A 12,674-nucleotide genomic window follows, 5' to 3' on the forward strand; every position below is an offset into this window, starting at 1 on the left:
AATCCGATGCGAATTTGGTGTTTTGATGTTGTTTTTAGCGTTACGAAGGTTGTAACAAGTTTGAATGAGGTTATGGGATATGTTGGTATGTTTGGTTGAGGTCCCGGGGGCCTCGGGTGAGTTTTAGGTGGTCAATCGGACCATTTCATGATTTTTGGAAATGCACAAAAACTGTTGTGTGTTGCAAAGGATTTAGACCTTCGCGTTCGCGAAGGGTTAGCTGAAGAAGGTTGAGATTTTGGCCTTCGCATCCACGAGGAAGGTTCCGTATTCATGAAGGGCTGGGCGATTGGTCATCGTGTTCGCGTGAAGTGGACCGCGTTCTCGTAGAGGAATTTTGTAGCTAAACTTTAGGGTATTTTTATTCAACGCGTTCTCGAGTGAGGTAACGCGATCGCGAAGGGTCAAGCTGAGGATCCATCGTGTTCGCGATGGGCAGGTCGCGTTTGCGAAATAGGAAATTTTGGTAAAAGTGGAATTGTGATTCGCGAACGCAAGGCGTTGACCGCGTTCGCGAAAAAGGTTTTTGATGCCAGGGCAAAATGTTTAAATAGTTATTGTCCGCGATTTTTGGGCTAACTTTCACCATTTTTGGGCGATTTTGGAGTTTTTTGAGAGGATTTGAAGAAGGATTCAAGAGATAACACCTGGAGGTAAGATTTGTGAACTCAATACTTGATTCTTGTGTGAATTCTACCTAATTAATCATGGAATTTAAGCCTAGTATTGAAGAACTAGGGCTTGTAACTAGAGACCTCGAATTTGGTATTTGAGGGGTCATTTGTGGTTGGATTTTGATACTTTTTATATGTATGAACTCATGAGAGGATGAGGATTCTATTGATGTGACTTTTATCCGATTCCAAAACATGGGCTCGAGGGCCAGATTTGAGCAATTTCGGGATTTTTGATGTAAATTGGATATTGTCGAGTAGGCTCTGTTCCCTTAGAATATTTAAATGGTTATGTACTGATTGTGGCTGGATTTGGAGCATTTGGAGGTCTGTTCATGAGGGAAAAGGCATCGCGGGCTAGAGTTTGGACCGGATCGAGGTAAGTAATGATTGTAAATGTTGTCCTGAGGGTATGAAACCCCGAATTTCACTTCATTGTGCTACTTTGGGGTGACGCACATGCTAGATGACGAGCGTGGAGCCGTGCACCGTTGGGGATTGTGACTTGGTCCATCTTGTACGACTGTTAAGTCGCGTATTTGATTTGAAATCTTATGATATTCCATATTTTAGAGATTGATATTATATTTTGGGCGGTATGCCATGTTTGGGGCCCTGTGCTGACCTGTGGTTTTCCTATAAGTGAAATTTCTCCCAGCGTTTATTGTCTTCAGCTACATCTTGAAGGTCAACAATTTGTTTCATTTAAGAGCAATACAGATATACAAACAATTGTGAATAATCCGATGATCCAAAAAACAATGCTAACAGAATTCTTCTCCATGAACGACACTGATGAAGATCCTAAAGAGCTCAATTTACTATACAAAGAATTTCCTGAATACTTTGTGTGGTCATCCAGTGACAAATTTTGGGCACGCAGACAAAAACGTTGTGCTATTGGGCGTATTGTGACATTCCATCCAACAGAAGGAGAACGATATTATCTTAGATTACTACTAATGCACGTGCGAGGACCGACGTCATATAAGGATCTTTTGACAGTTGATGGAGAACCTTGTAGTACTTTTAGAGAGTCTGTAGAGAAAAGAGGATTGTTACACTGTGATAACAACTTGATAGAGTGTATGTCTGAAGCCACAAGTTACCAAATGCCATAAAGTTTAAGGCGTTTATTTGCTACATTATTGGTATATTGTGGTCCTGCTAACCCTAGAAAATTATGGGAGCAATTTGAGGAATCAATGACCGAAGACTACAAAGTGTTGCAAATTACTAAAAGAAGTGAACTTCGATATCAAGCTTTGAATCATATCAACGACATTGTACATTCTATGGGTCATGATATAAATGAGTATAAACTCATCCCAGAAACTATTAGACTTTCACTCGCAGCAAAAGAGGCAAAAGAGATTCATTTTGAAAGATCTATTACTGTCAGTGAAGACGACATGTTGTTACATAGGAAATTAAATAAAAATCAACTCATTGCATATAATATGATTACTGAAAGGATATTTTCGAACAAAGCGGGTTCCTTTTTCGTGGATGGTCCAGGAGGAACAGGGAAACCTTTTTTATACCGTGCTTTATTAGCACCTGTACGATCTATGGGATATATAGCTTTGGCAACAGCTACTTCTGGTGTTGCTGCTTCTATTCTTCTAGGGGGACGTACTGCACATTCGCGTTTCAAAATTCCTATTAATATTGATGAAAATGCCAGTTGTAACATTAGCAAAGAATGCTCACTTGCAAGTTTAATACGCGATGCAAAATTGATTGTATGGGATGAGGTATCTATTGACAAAAAGAAAATGTTGGAAGTGTTTGATCTACTATTAAAAGATCTAATTGATACAAATACATTATTTGGCGGAAAAGTTGTAGTTCTCGGAGGTGATTTTAGACAAACTCTTCCTGTTGTGCGATACGGAAAAAAAAGAAGATTTCATTAGCGAAAGTTTGTTATATTCTAGCATTTGGAATGAACTTAAAAAATTAAAGCTATATGAAAATATGAGAGCAAAAACAGATCCTGTATTTTGTGATTATTTACTAAGAATTGGAAATGGACAAGAACAAGTAAATTCAGCAAACAAGATTGAAATTTCAGATTCATTGGTTATTCCTTACACAACCGAAAAAGAATCTCTAGATAAATTATTCACAGCGACATATTCAAATTTGGAATCGTTATACTCTAATTTAGCCTGTACAGATTCCCGTGTGATCTTAACAAAAAAAATGATTTTGTCGATTAAATTAATGACATGCTTATTGATCGGTTCACTCGAAAATCAAAAACATATATTGGTACCGATGAAGCGATTGAATTTAATAGCCAAACACAATTCGAAGATCTACTACACACTTTAAATCCTCCTGGTTTGCCCCCTTACAAATTATGTTTGAAAGAAAATTGTCCAATTATATTATTGCGAAGTTTATATCCATGTGAAGGTTTATGTAATGGCACGCGATTGACCTGCTGTGATTTTAAAAGTCATGTTATCAGTGCTAGGATTATGAAAGGTGATTTCAAGAATATACATGTGTTTATACCGAGAATACCATTATTATCATCACAAGATGAAAAGATGCCAGTTCAATTTAAAAGAACGCAATTTCCTGTTATACTATGCTTTGCTATGGCAATAAATAAAGCACAAGGACAGACTTTAGATTTTGTTGGAATTTATTTGCGAGAACCTGTATTTTCACATGGTCAGCTTTACGTTGCCTTGTCGAGAGCAAAGAGTTCAAATTGTGTGAAATTGTTGATCCGACCGTCTGCGCCAACTAGCCATGATGATCATTCTACATCTAATATTGTTTATGATGAAATCATTAAAAGGCAGCTGCTTGATGTCTTCGACATACGTTATTTTCACAGGTACTTTGTTGTTGCCCTGTGTACCCATTTTTCTGACATGCTTTTACGCTCTCTGATTGCAGTTGCTCCGTTTACCTTTGAGAAGAGCATGTATTACTTTGTATTTTGTGTGAACGGCGAACAATCAAAGATTTTCGCATATGACAAAAATTATCCGCCATATTATACTTCGATACTCTTTCCTTTTCCTGCTTTGTTTCTGTGCTAATTAAATATCTTTTAGCTGATAAGTTAATTTAAATGTTATTGTTCTCTATCTGACAGATACTGAAATTGAGGAAGAGACTCCCACCCTCAATGATGTCGATATATCATGTATTTGAGATATGAATTTGGAATACCAGCTTGCTGATTCAAATGAAAAAAAAATTTGGCACTGATATATTAAAGTTATCTGATGCAGGTAACTCATCTGTTCATGATGCTCTATGATCAGACAATCACAATTGTCTTCCATTTAATGACATATCAACCACGTCACACTTCTGTCACAAAAGGAATAACTAAAATACCACATAACATTTGGTTTGCAAAATCAAGACATGTGGTAGGATAACAATCAGCTGATCTGAAGGTATATCACTATTAATATCATATGATAATTTGCTCTATCCTTTTTGCGCTTTTGTTTTAACATATTAATCAATTATCTGTAGGATAATGGTCATGGAATGCTATTTATAGTGAGAAAGGGAAGTGATTACTTCCTCCAATACAAGTACCATCAGAATGCATAAATTTAAAAGAGGAAAAAATAACATAACTAATAGTATCTTTGTTTATATTACAACAACATAACATCTGAATTACCCGACATTAGCTGGGACAACCTGGCTACTGATTATATATATGTCTTGAAATTTTCTCAATGTGAAAACTTTTCTAAGGGTGAATTACAATGTTTTGATAACATTAAGTTGAGCCCATCTGCTTAAATATTAAATTATGGATACGTTAGTTTTTATACTTTTGTATTATGATAGTATCTCATGTAACTTTTCTCATTCTTAAATATATTTCTTCTTTGTTACTCATTCCAATGGTTACTTATTCAGCTCATGTGTCAGAGTCACTAAAAATGCTATTGGAAATATTAATAGGGATTGTTCGAAGCTTTAAAAGCATATCATAAACATGACGACAATATATTATTGTTTCGACCTGAGGAAAATGCAATACGCTTGAACATGGGTGCTGAACACATGTGTGTGCCTTCACCATCTGTTGAACAATTTGTGTAAGCAGTAAAAGCCATTGTTTTATCAAAAGAAAAATGGGTAATGTGTTGCATCTCTTCAGTTAAAAATTATCTTACCGACTGACTCATATGCCCGCTAAATCATTTTTTCTTTACTTATTTCAGATTCCTCCTCCAGAAAAAAGTTCAGTCATTTCACTGTTTACACCGGTATTATTTAATGCCAATGAAAAGTTTGGACTACTACTTCATATTAGCTGACTCGCAACATCAATAAATGAAGACGTAGAATCCTTTTTGCCAGATGGGTGATAATTCTCCTACTAATCTACACTTTGTAAAGTTCTATCATCGGTAAAATTCTTCTTCTTTTTCTTCTTTGCATTTTGCACTTTGCACTTTACACTTTGGTGAATTATTCTGGCAATTTCACGAGACCTTGTGCCTGGGAGATAATGACACCAAGGAAAACAACATTTTTCACTAAAAAAGACTTGGCACAAAGATTATTTCTTTTAACTGTTCTTTCTTACTATGGAAAACTTTAATGAACAATAAATCTTCTTACTGATCATAGAGTTTCTAATTTTGCATACTAGCTGGTATCAAGATGTGTTTGTTGCTATACATATGCTACCGACTAAGAGAATAACATTTGCTACACAGGTTATTTTGCTAAAAATATTTGGAAGTATTATACTAGCCCTGCAGAATTCTTACATATTACCTTTTATTAGCATGCTTATTTTAGTGTTCCTATTGAAAAATACTGTAGAACTGATTGTAAGACTTGCACTTTATTCAATTTGTTTAACTAAATGGCATCTTCTGCTTTATCAACTGCATTTCTTATGGTCTACTCTCACTGTCTTTTTCACAATAGGAACCAGTAGTTAATTCTTTCCTTCCTGAATTTTCTTTAGAATCCAGTCTACGCCATGAACCTACATCAACTCCTGAAAACAATTGACTAAAATGATAAAATAAAGTCAGCTTCGCCGTCATCTGAGCTTCAACAAAAAGTAACTTCTTCCTTTCTGTTGAACAATGGGAAAAACTATTGAAGAGGTATTCATCTTCGTGACTAATCATATACCTTTTTTTTTTTGGCAAAGTTCTTTCAATTACCCAATTATGATATCTTCCTACATGCAAGCTTGTATTCATACATTGCTGCTACTTAATAACTCTCCCGCAAATTGCGCTTACAATGTTATTTCAAAGTGGATCTATAAATATTAAAATATAGACGCATTTGTCTAGGAACATTCATGTCGTTGATGCATTTCCCCTACTCGATTGATATTAGGAGCTTCATTCAATCCTATTTTGGCACACCATTGATGATTGGGAGCTTCTTCCCTTACTCATTTGGAGTTTACATTCCAGTGGCACATTGAAGCATTCTTGCATATTCAAATTTTATACTGGTTACATATGGTTGTTTAAGTGTATAAATGGAATGTTCAACGTGCTTTCATTAATTTTTTAACTTTCTTTTGTGATTTAGTTTGCAGTCATTGAGTTTAATTTTTCCCTTTATATCCAAATTGTTTTCTCTTTTTAGGTTGTTCCATAGCTCTTTCATTATCATTGATTATTTGTACATAACCGATTTTGCAGCTTCTTGATGGATTTTCAAACGGATATGACTAATCTGTCGCTCCTTTAGCTTTACGTTCATAGAACGTCGCATTCATGAGCCTTGAGCTTCAACCCTTCAATCTCTTCCAATTTTCCCCAATCTTCAACTAAAGGTGATCTTATGGAATTTCTGTGATTTCTTGGTGTGTATGTTTATGGGTTTGGTTTTTTTATGTGTGATTCATCTGATAAGATAATCTATATGCGTATTCGCTAAAAGACTGATCTTTATGGAAATTTTCTGTTTGTTTGTTTTGTTTTGTTTTTTCTTGGTGATCTGGCAGGACAACAATTTCAATATAATTCGAAATGCTCTCTACATTTGAGTGAAAATGAAGGGGCTAAAGTCCGACCAGAAAGTCCCGATGAGCTCCTTACAAAATTTACTGGCTTCGCAAGTATATTCAATTCCCAAAAAAGCCAAGGGTTCGACATGTGGAAGGAAAGAACATATCCAATGGAATTCCTTTGAATGCCTTATTTGAGATCCAAGTTGATTCTTCTAGTACTCTTTCGGACCAGTTGAAAGACAGTACTATATTCGGTGATAGTAATTCTAATTTCTACCATGTTACGCATATTTGTATCAGCAGATGTTACTGCAAACACATACTTTTTTTGGGTAACATATTTGTGATCTTTTATATATCTTCTAAGTACAACTCAGTAATAGCTCTGCCGTGTTTCATTTCTCTACACAAGCTTATCTGTTGGAAATATTGTCACTATACCTTTTACTTACAACAGTATAGTTCTATTCATGTTGGGCCCGGGCTTTGCGGGTATTTTTACTATTTTTCCTCACTCTATTTGTTCTGAAAGCATATCCTCAATCATGACTTACCTATTTATTGTTTAAATCTGGTTTTATCACTTTAATTCTTAAAAATGTGAAAACTGTTTGGGTTGAGTTCCCTGTTTTACTGATGGTTCGACTGATTGTGAGGTTGATGACTGAGATAGACCGAAGGTCTGATTGTGAGGTTAATGAACTGAGAGAGGCTGAGGGCCTGGTTGTAAGGGTTATATATCTATGGATCGGGCTTCACGCCGCAACAATATATATATATATATATATATATATATATATATGGATCGGGCTACATGCCGCAGCGATATGTTGGATCGGGTTGCACGCCATAGCGATATAGCGCTTAGGCTGTAGGAGCCCCTCCAGAGTCTGCACACCCCCAGTGAGCACCGTCAACGAGATATATGGATCGGGCTGCACGCCGCAACGATATATAGATCGGGATGCGCACCACAGCGGTTATTATATGGTACCTATTCAGTGTGAGTGCTGAGTGTGAGCACTGGTTGGTAAGAGTTGAGTCATGAGTGACTGAGAGGCTTGCCCGAGGAGCTATATATATAAATGTACAAGAGTGATGCTTTGCCTGAATGGCCAGTTTATGAACTTACTATTTTTCACTCCTCTTTAAAGTGAGTTTCTATTGAACATGTTGATTTAATTACTGCTTTCACTCATCTTTAGACATCGCCTCTATTGAAAATTTTGAACATACGTTTTAAATAATTTTCATTTAAACTGAAGTTATTATGTTATGAAATGGTTGTGAACGAGCTATGTTTTGCCTGAGGGGCCGATTATCATTTTTATCACTTTTACCATATATATATATATATAATTAAACTTCTATGGGAAAGGTTAGAAGGATATTTTCCAAAGTATTTTACTGAAGATGGAAGTTTAACGAAGTGATTTGATTTGTATCCTGTTTTTTTTTAAACATGCAGTATCATCTATGGTGTCGTGATGTGGTATACGTGATTTCTTACTACTCATACGTTATTAACTTTTATTACTTACTGGGTTGGAGTACTCACATTATTCCCTGCACCTTGTGTGCAGATTCAGGTATTTCTGAGCTTGGTGGCAGTTTCATCGGAGTTAGCAAGGTAGTTGCTTGGCGATCGCGGCTCCGCTTTCCCCCTATTTATTCTTCCTCATGTATAAATTGTGACATTTCCCGACGATATTGGTTTTGATATGGTTAGACAGTTGTAGTAAATGCTCATGACTAGTGACACCTCGATGTCGGGCTTGTATGTTATTTCCGCACTGTTCATTTAGACTTATATTATAAAACATTTGTTTAATTAAAGGCTTAAAAATGTCTCTTAATGATTAAAGGGTTAAAATGGGTGTTGTGTCGACTTGCCTTGTCTCTACGAGAGGCGCCATCATGACTAGGTCTGAGTTTAGGGTCATGACAAGTTGGTATCAGAGCCTAAGTTACATAGGTCTCACGAGTCATTAGCAGGTTGAGTAGAGTCTTGCGGATCAGTACAGAGACGTATGTATTTATCCTCGGGAGGCTGCAGAACCTTTAGAAAAAACTTCACATTCTTAAATTCTTTTCGTGCGTCCTTGATTCAGCTTGAAATGCAACTCCTTGAATTCCTTCCATGCATTCCTATGCGTGCATGAGCGCTCAGTATCAGATATGCATTGATGGCTTGTGATTCCCTGATCGAGGGGCGAGATGTGATCTCTATCTATTGATGTTGGGCCAGTCTGGAGAACTTAAGGCCGGGTTTTGCCTATAGCCTGAGTACTGAGGCGTTGATTGTGTGAGCATGTGTTTTTGAACTTATACGTTTGGAAGTGGCCCTATTAGTAGAGGTGATGGCTGGATGGCAATGTGTTGAGTATGTTATGACTGCGAGATTTATTCATATGATTTGGGAGCGACAAGGAGGGTCTGCTGGAGGGTAGAAGAACTATTAGGTGCTTGATTTCCATCTTGATTTGAGATATAGTCCCCGAGTTATGGGTGTGTGAAGAATCTTTTCATGTTTCCTAGTTGGGAGTGAAGTGAATTTCATGTTGCGGTATGAGTTCAAACTCATGAAGATTAAGTGACTGTGTAATGTCTATGACAGTGGAAGGTATACAGAAATGTTATTTTGAGGCAAAACAGGTGGGTTATCTCCTGCGGAGTGTTCTAAAGTTGTGTGATCCCTATGTTGTCTGTTAGAAGACCTCATTTACAAGTGAAATATATGTGTTGAAATTTAGATTTGGGTCGCTTAAGAGTGTGGGTTAACTATTACGAGTGAATGCGAGATATGTAGAAGATTTAAAGTACCAGATGGTCTGTGTTTCACAGGCTTAGGAAGGATTGAGTTTAAACTCATTATGGTATTATGGCATCAATAGAGTATATGCATTATGAGTTATTGAGTGTGCTTTGATCTATAGCTTCGAGCCAAGTTGGGGGAGTCTGCTATTGCTTAGTTGATTGCACGGTTATGTGCTATGTTGGTTCCAGTTTAAGGCATACTGGTGAATCAGTTATGGCCTACAGAGATTAAGACCGAGGATGGCTCGAGTAAAGGAAAATTCTTGACAAAGGTTGTAGTATACTTCATAGGTGTGTGAGAATCACGAAATGTCTTGAGTTGTTGTTGGTAATAGATGCTCGGTGCATAGAGCAGGAAGTTGCTTGGTTGTATTGGGATGAGGTTGCATTCTGCTGTTTCGGAGAGCTAATGAGGCACGGGTAGTTCTGTTCATTTGATCAGGCTAATAGTAGTTTGAGTAGGGTGGATGACTCTAGAGAATGGTTCTAATACGTTCAAGGTTTTACATGTAATAATTGGAGATTTTCAAGTGTATAATTGGGCTAGAAACTGAGGTTTGCATTGGAGGATGCCAAGACTCATTGTATTTCTATATCATTATGAGATTCTATGTATCAGCATCAGAAGGTGAAGGTAACGGATCTGGATCTGCAGGGAAACCTCTTCTTGGTAGGTATTTTGAATATGGTGTGTTTGGGAATATTTAAGAAAGTGTTCGGCAGCTTATGAGCCTTAGTCGGTGTGGTCTTATGCTTGGGTCTCTTTTGGTGAGTTTGGGTTGAGGAATTGTGGCGTTATAGCAAGAATGAATATCAAGTTGAAGGTAAATCCGAAGGAAACTCAGATAGATGGGATAGCTTGGTGGTAGGCCGAATCAGTATGGTGAGGATATGATTTTTTCTTTGGATACGTATGAAGTAGTGAGTTTATACAGGTGTTTCACGGCAATGCCCTTGGGTTTTAGTGGCCTGCATGGCTTGGTTGAGTTAGAAGGATTCAGTCCTAATAGATTTGGTTTTGTGAAAAAGGAGTCGGAGAGTTCTTGATGATTTCTACAACAGTTTGGAGGTGTATATTTCTGTTGGCATGAGAAGCGCGTGATGTATAATGATTTTCTTCCAGGTGGGCTCAATGGAAAGTCCTTGGTTAGTTGAGTATGTAGTTGCTTATGGCTCGGAAGGGATATGAGGTTCTCATGTTATCCTAGGATGGTATGATGTATGGGTTATGTAGTGTAGGCTGGAGATTTGCATGTGTAAGGTCTCGGTTCAGTTCTGAAAGGAATATCATAACATCCTTATGCAGTAGTAGCTTCAGATGATTAGGGAAATGATCTTCGGATGATTAAGGAAATGGTATTGCTAATTGGGGTGATTTGACGAGGGTATATGTTTCATAAAAAGGTAATGTAATTAAGTTGATTGTACTTCGGTAGTATTGCGGCACTCTCTTGTTTGATCGACTGATGATATTTGAGTTGTCTTGGTGGCACAGAAGAATTTTTGGTGTACCTCTCGTGGGATGATTGAGTATTAGAGGTGTGTTGTGTATTCGAGCGGCAGAATTTGGATCAGATGTGGTAATTCGTGTGCTTTATGGACTTGGGCACTGAAAGTTCTCATAAACAAGTTAGCTCGTGGTTGTGGATAGTAAAGATGTGGGTAAGTTAGTCAGATGATAGTATGTGCTATGATTCAGTCATTGTGAACCTTTGGGGCACTTATTTATCTGTTGTGGGTGACTAGAGTTGATGTGTGGTTCATTGGTCGACCTATATAGATGTGAGTTCTCAATCGAGACGGCTTTGTTGACTTCGAGTTGCTATTGGTGAGGGATGTATTGATTCGGTTGTTATTGAGCTAGTAGTAATCAGGGGGATCTATGAGTTATCTGTCCGTGTTGTGAGACGTTAGGATTTATTGGTTATAGGCACATGTAGTCCGGTGTTATTGGGGTCTCTTAGTGGAATTCGAGCGGGAAGAATATTGGGTATTGCTCGACGGATGGCGTATTGGTTATGTCCTTTCGGGTTGTGTAATGTTATGTCAATTGCTTCGCGGTGCTTATGATGATTGTTTTGGTCTTAGACATCATATTGTGTATGGTTGTCGATTTTGAGCATAGGGACTTGAGGTGTTTCATGTGGACCAGTGTTTGGGTAGGGTAGCGCATTGCAGCGAAGTTATGACCTTGCGAGTTAGATTCGTGTGTTCTGTTTCTATGATGTGAGAAGGGTTCTCAGCCTTGTGTCGTGGTGGTATTGGTCAGATGGCGATACAACTCTTTCATTTGGGTCATTTTCATGATTTAGGTATTTTCGGATTGTTGCTTATCGATGTGTGGATTGCAAAATTTGTGGCTTTAGCCTGTATTGATGTGTCATGTCACCAGAGTAGTGCGTTGGATTAGATAATATCGTTGGGATCTTTAATGAATACGAACGGATTCGATTTCAATGTGTTGGAAGGATAATATCGGGGTTCACTGAGAAATTTGCTATGGTCTTTGCCAAAGGATAAGTGGCTTCATGAATGGTTGATATGAGAAATAGTTATGGCTTACTGCATGTTTCGTTTATCATTGGCAGTATATGAAAGTGTTGGAATGAGGCGCTAGTTCATAAGGGGTTTTCTACCGGTATTCGGTTGTTGTGTGCAATTGCCGTTATTAGAAGTTATCGCTACAAGTATTTGAGTTATGTGGTATATCATGTAATTGCACCTGAGGTTGCAAGGTATGGGTTATTAAAACTTGTTCGGACTTATTCAGAGTATAGATATGAGATTTTGATCTTGTGGATGATTTCGGAGGTGGAAATGTGGTTCTAAGGTTTATGGGCTAGGTTGTATTGTGAAATTTTAGTTGCATTGTCTTATCGGATCTATATGAGATAGGGTGACGTGGGATTACCCCCGTGTATGTGCGGAAAGGTTATTCAGCGATTGGTTGGCTTTTGGAACAACTCTGGGCATGTTCAAGGACGAACGTATGTTTAAGTGGGGGAGGATGTAACGACCCGACCAATCATTTTGTGCTTTTGTACTTTGCTCGCCAATTCTCGGGTATGACTAGCCCCGTGTGATGTATTATAACTCATGTAAATCATTTGTTTTGGTTTTCAGGGTAATCAGAATGAATTTGGAAGGACAATTCTCAGTGTGAAGCTTGAAATTTGAAAAGTTTGACCAAGATT

General features: G+C 37.6%; 1 protein-coding gene across 1 annotated transcript; it reads left to right on the top strand.

Moving 5' to 3' along the window:
* Positions 1–1,435: 1,435 nt before the first annotated feature.
* On the top strand, positions 1,436–1,795 carry LOC138875223 (uncharacterized). The gene has a single exon (XM_070154047.1). It carries the CDS (start codon positions 1,436–1,438, stop codon positions 1,793–1,795), a length of 360 nt encoding a protein of 119 aa, XP_070010148.1.
* The last annotated feature ends 10,879 nt before the right edge of the window (positions 1,796–12,674 follow it).

Source organism: Nicotiana sylvestris, chromosome 8 (genome assembly GCF_000393655.2).
Source record: "Nicotiana sylvestris chromosome 8, ASM39365v2, whole genome shotgun sequence".
Taxonomy (NCBI): Eukaryota; Viridiplantae; Streptophyta; class Magnoliopsida; order Solanales; family Solanaceae; genus Nicotiana; species Nicotiana sylvestris.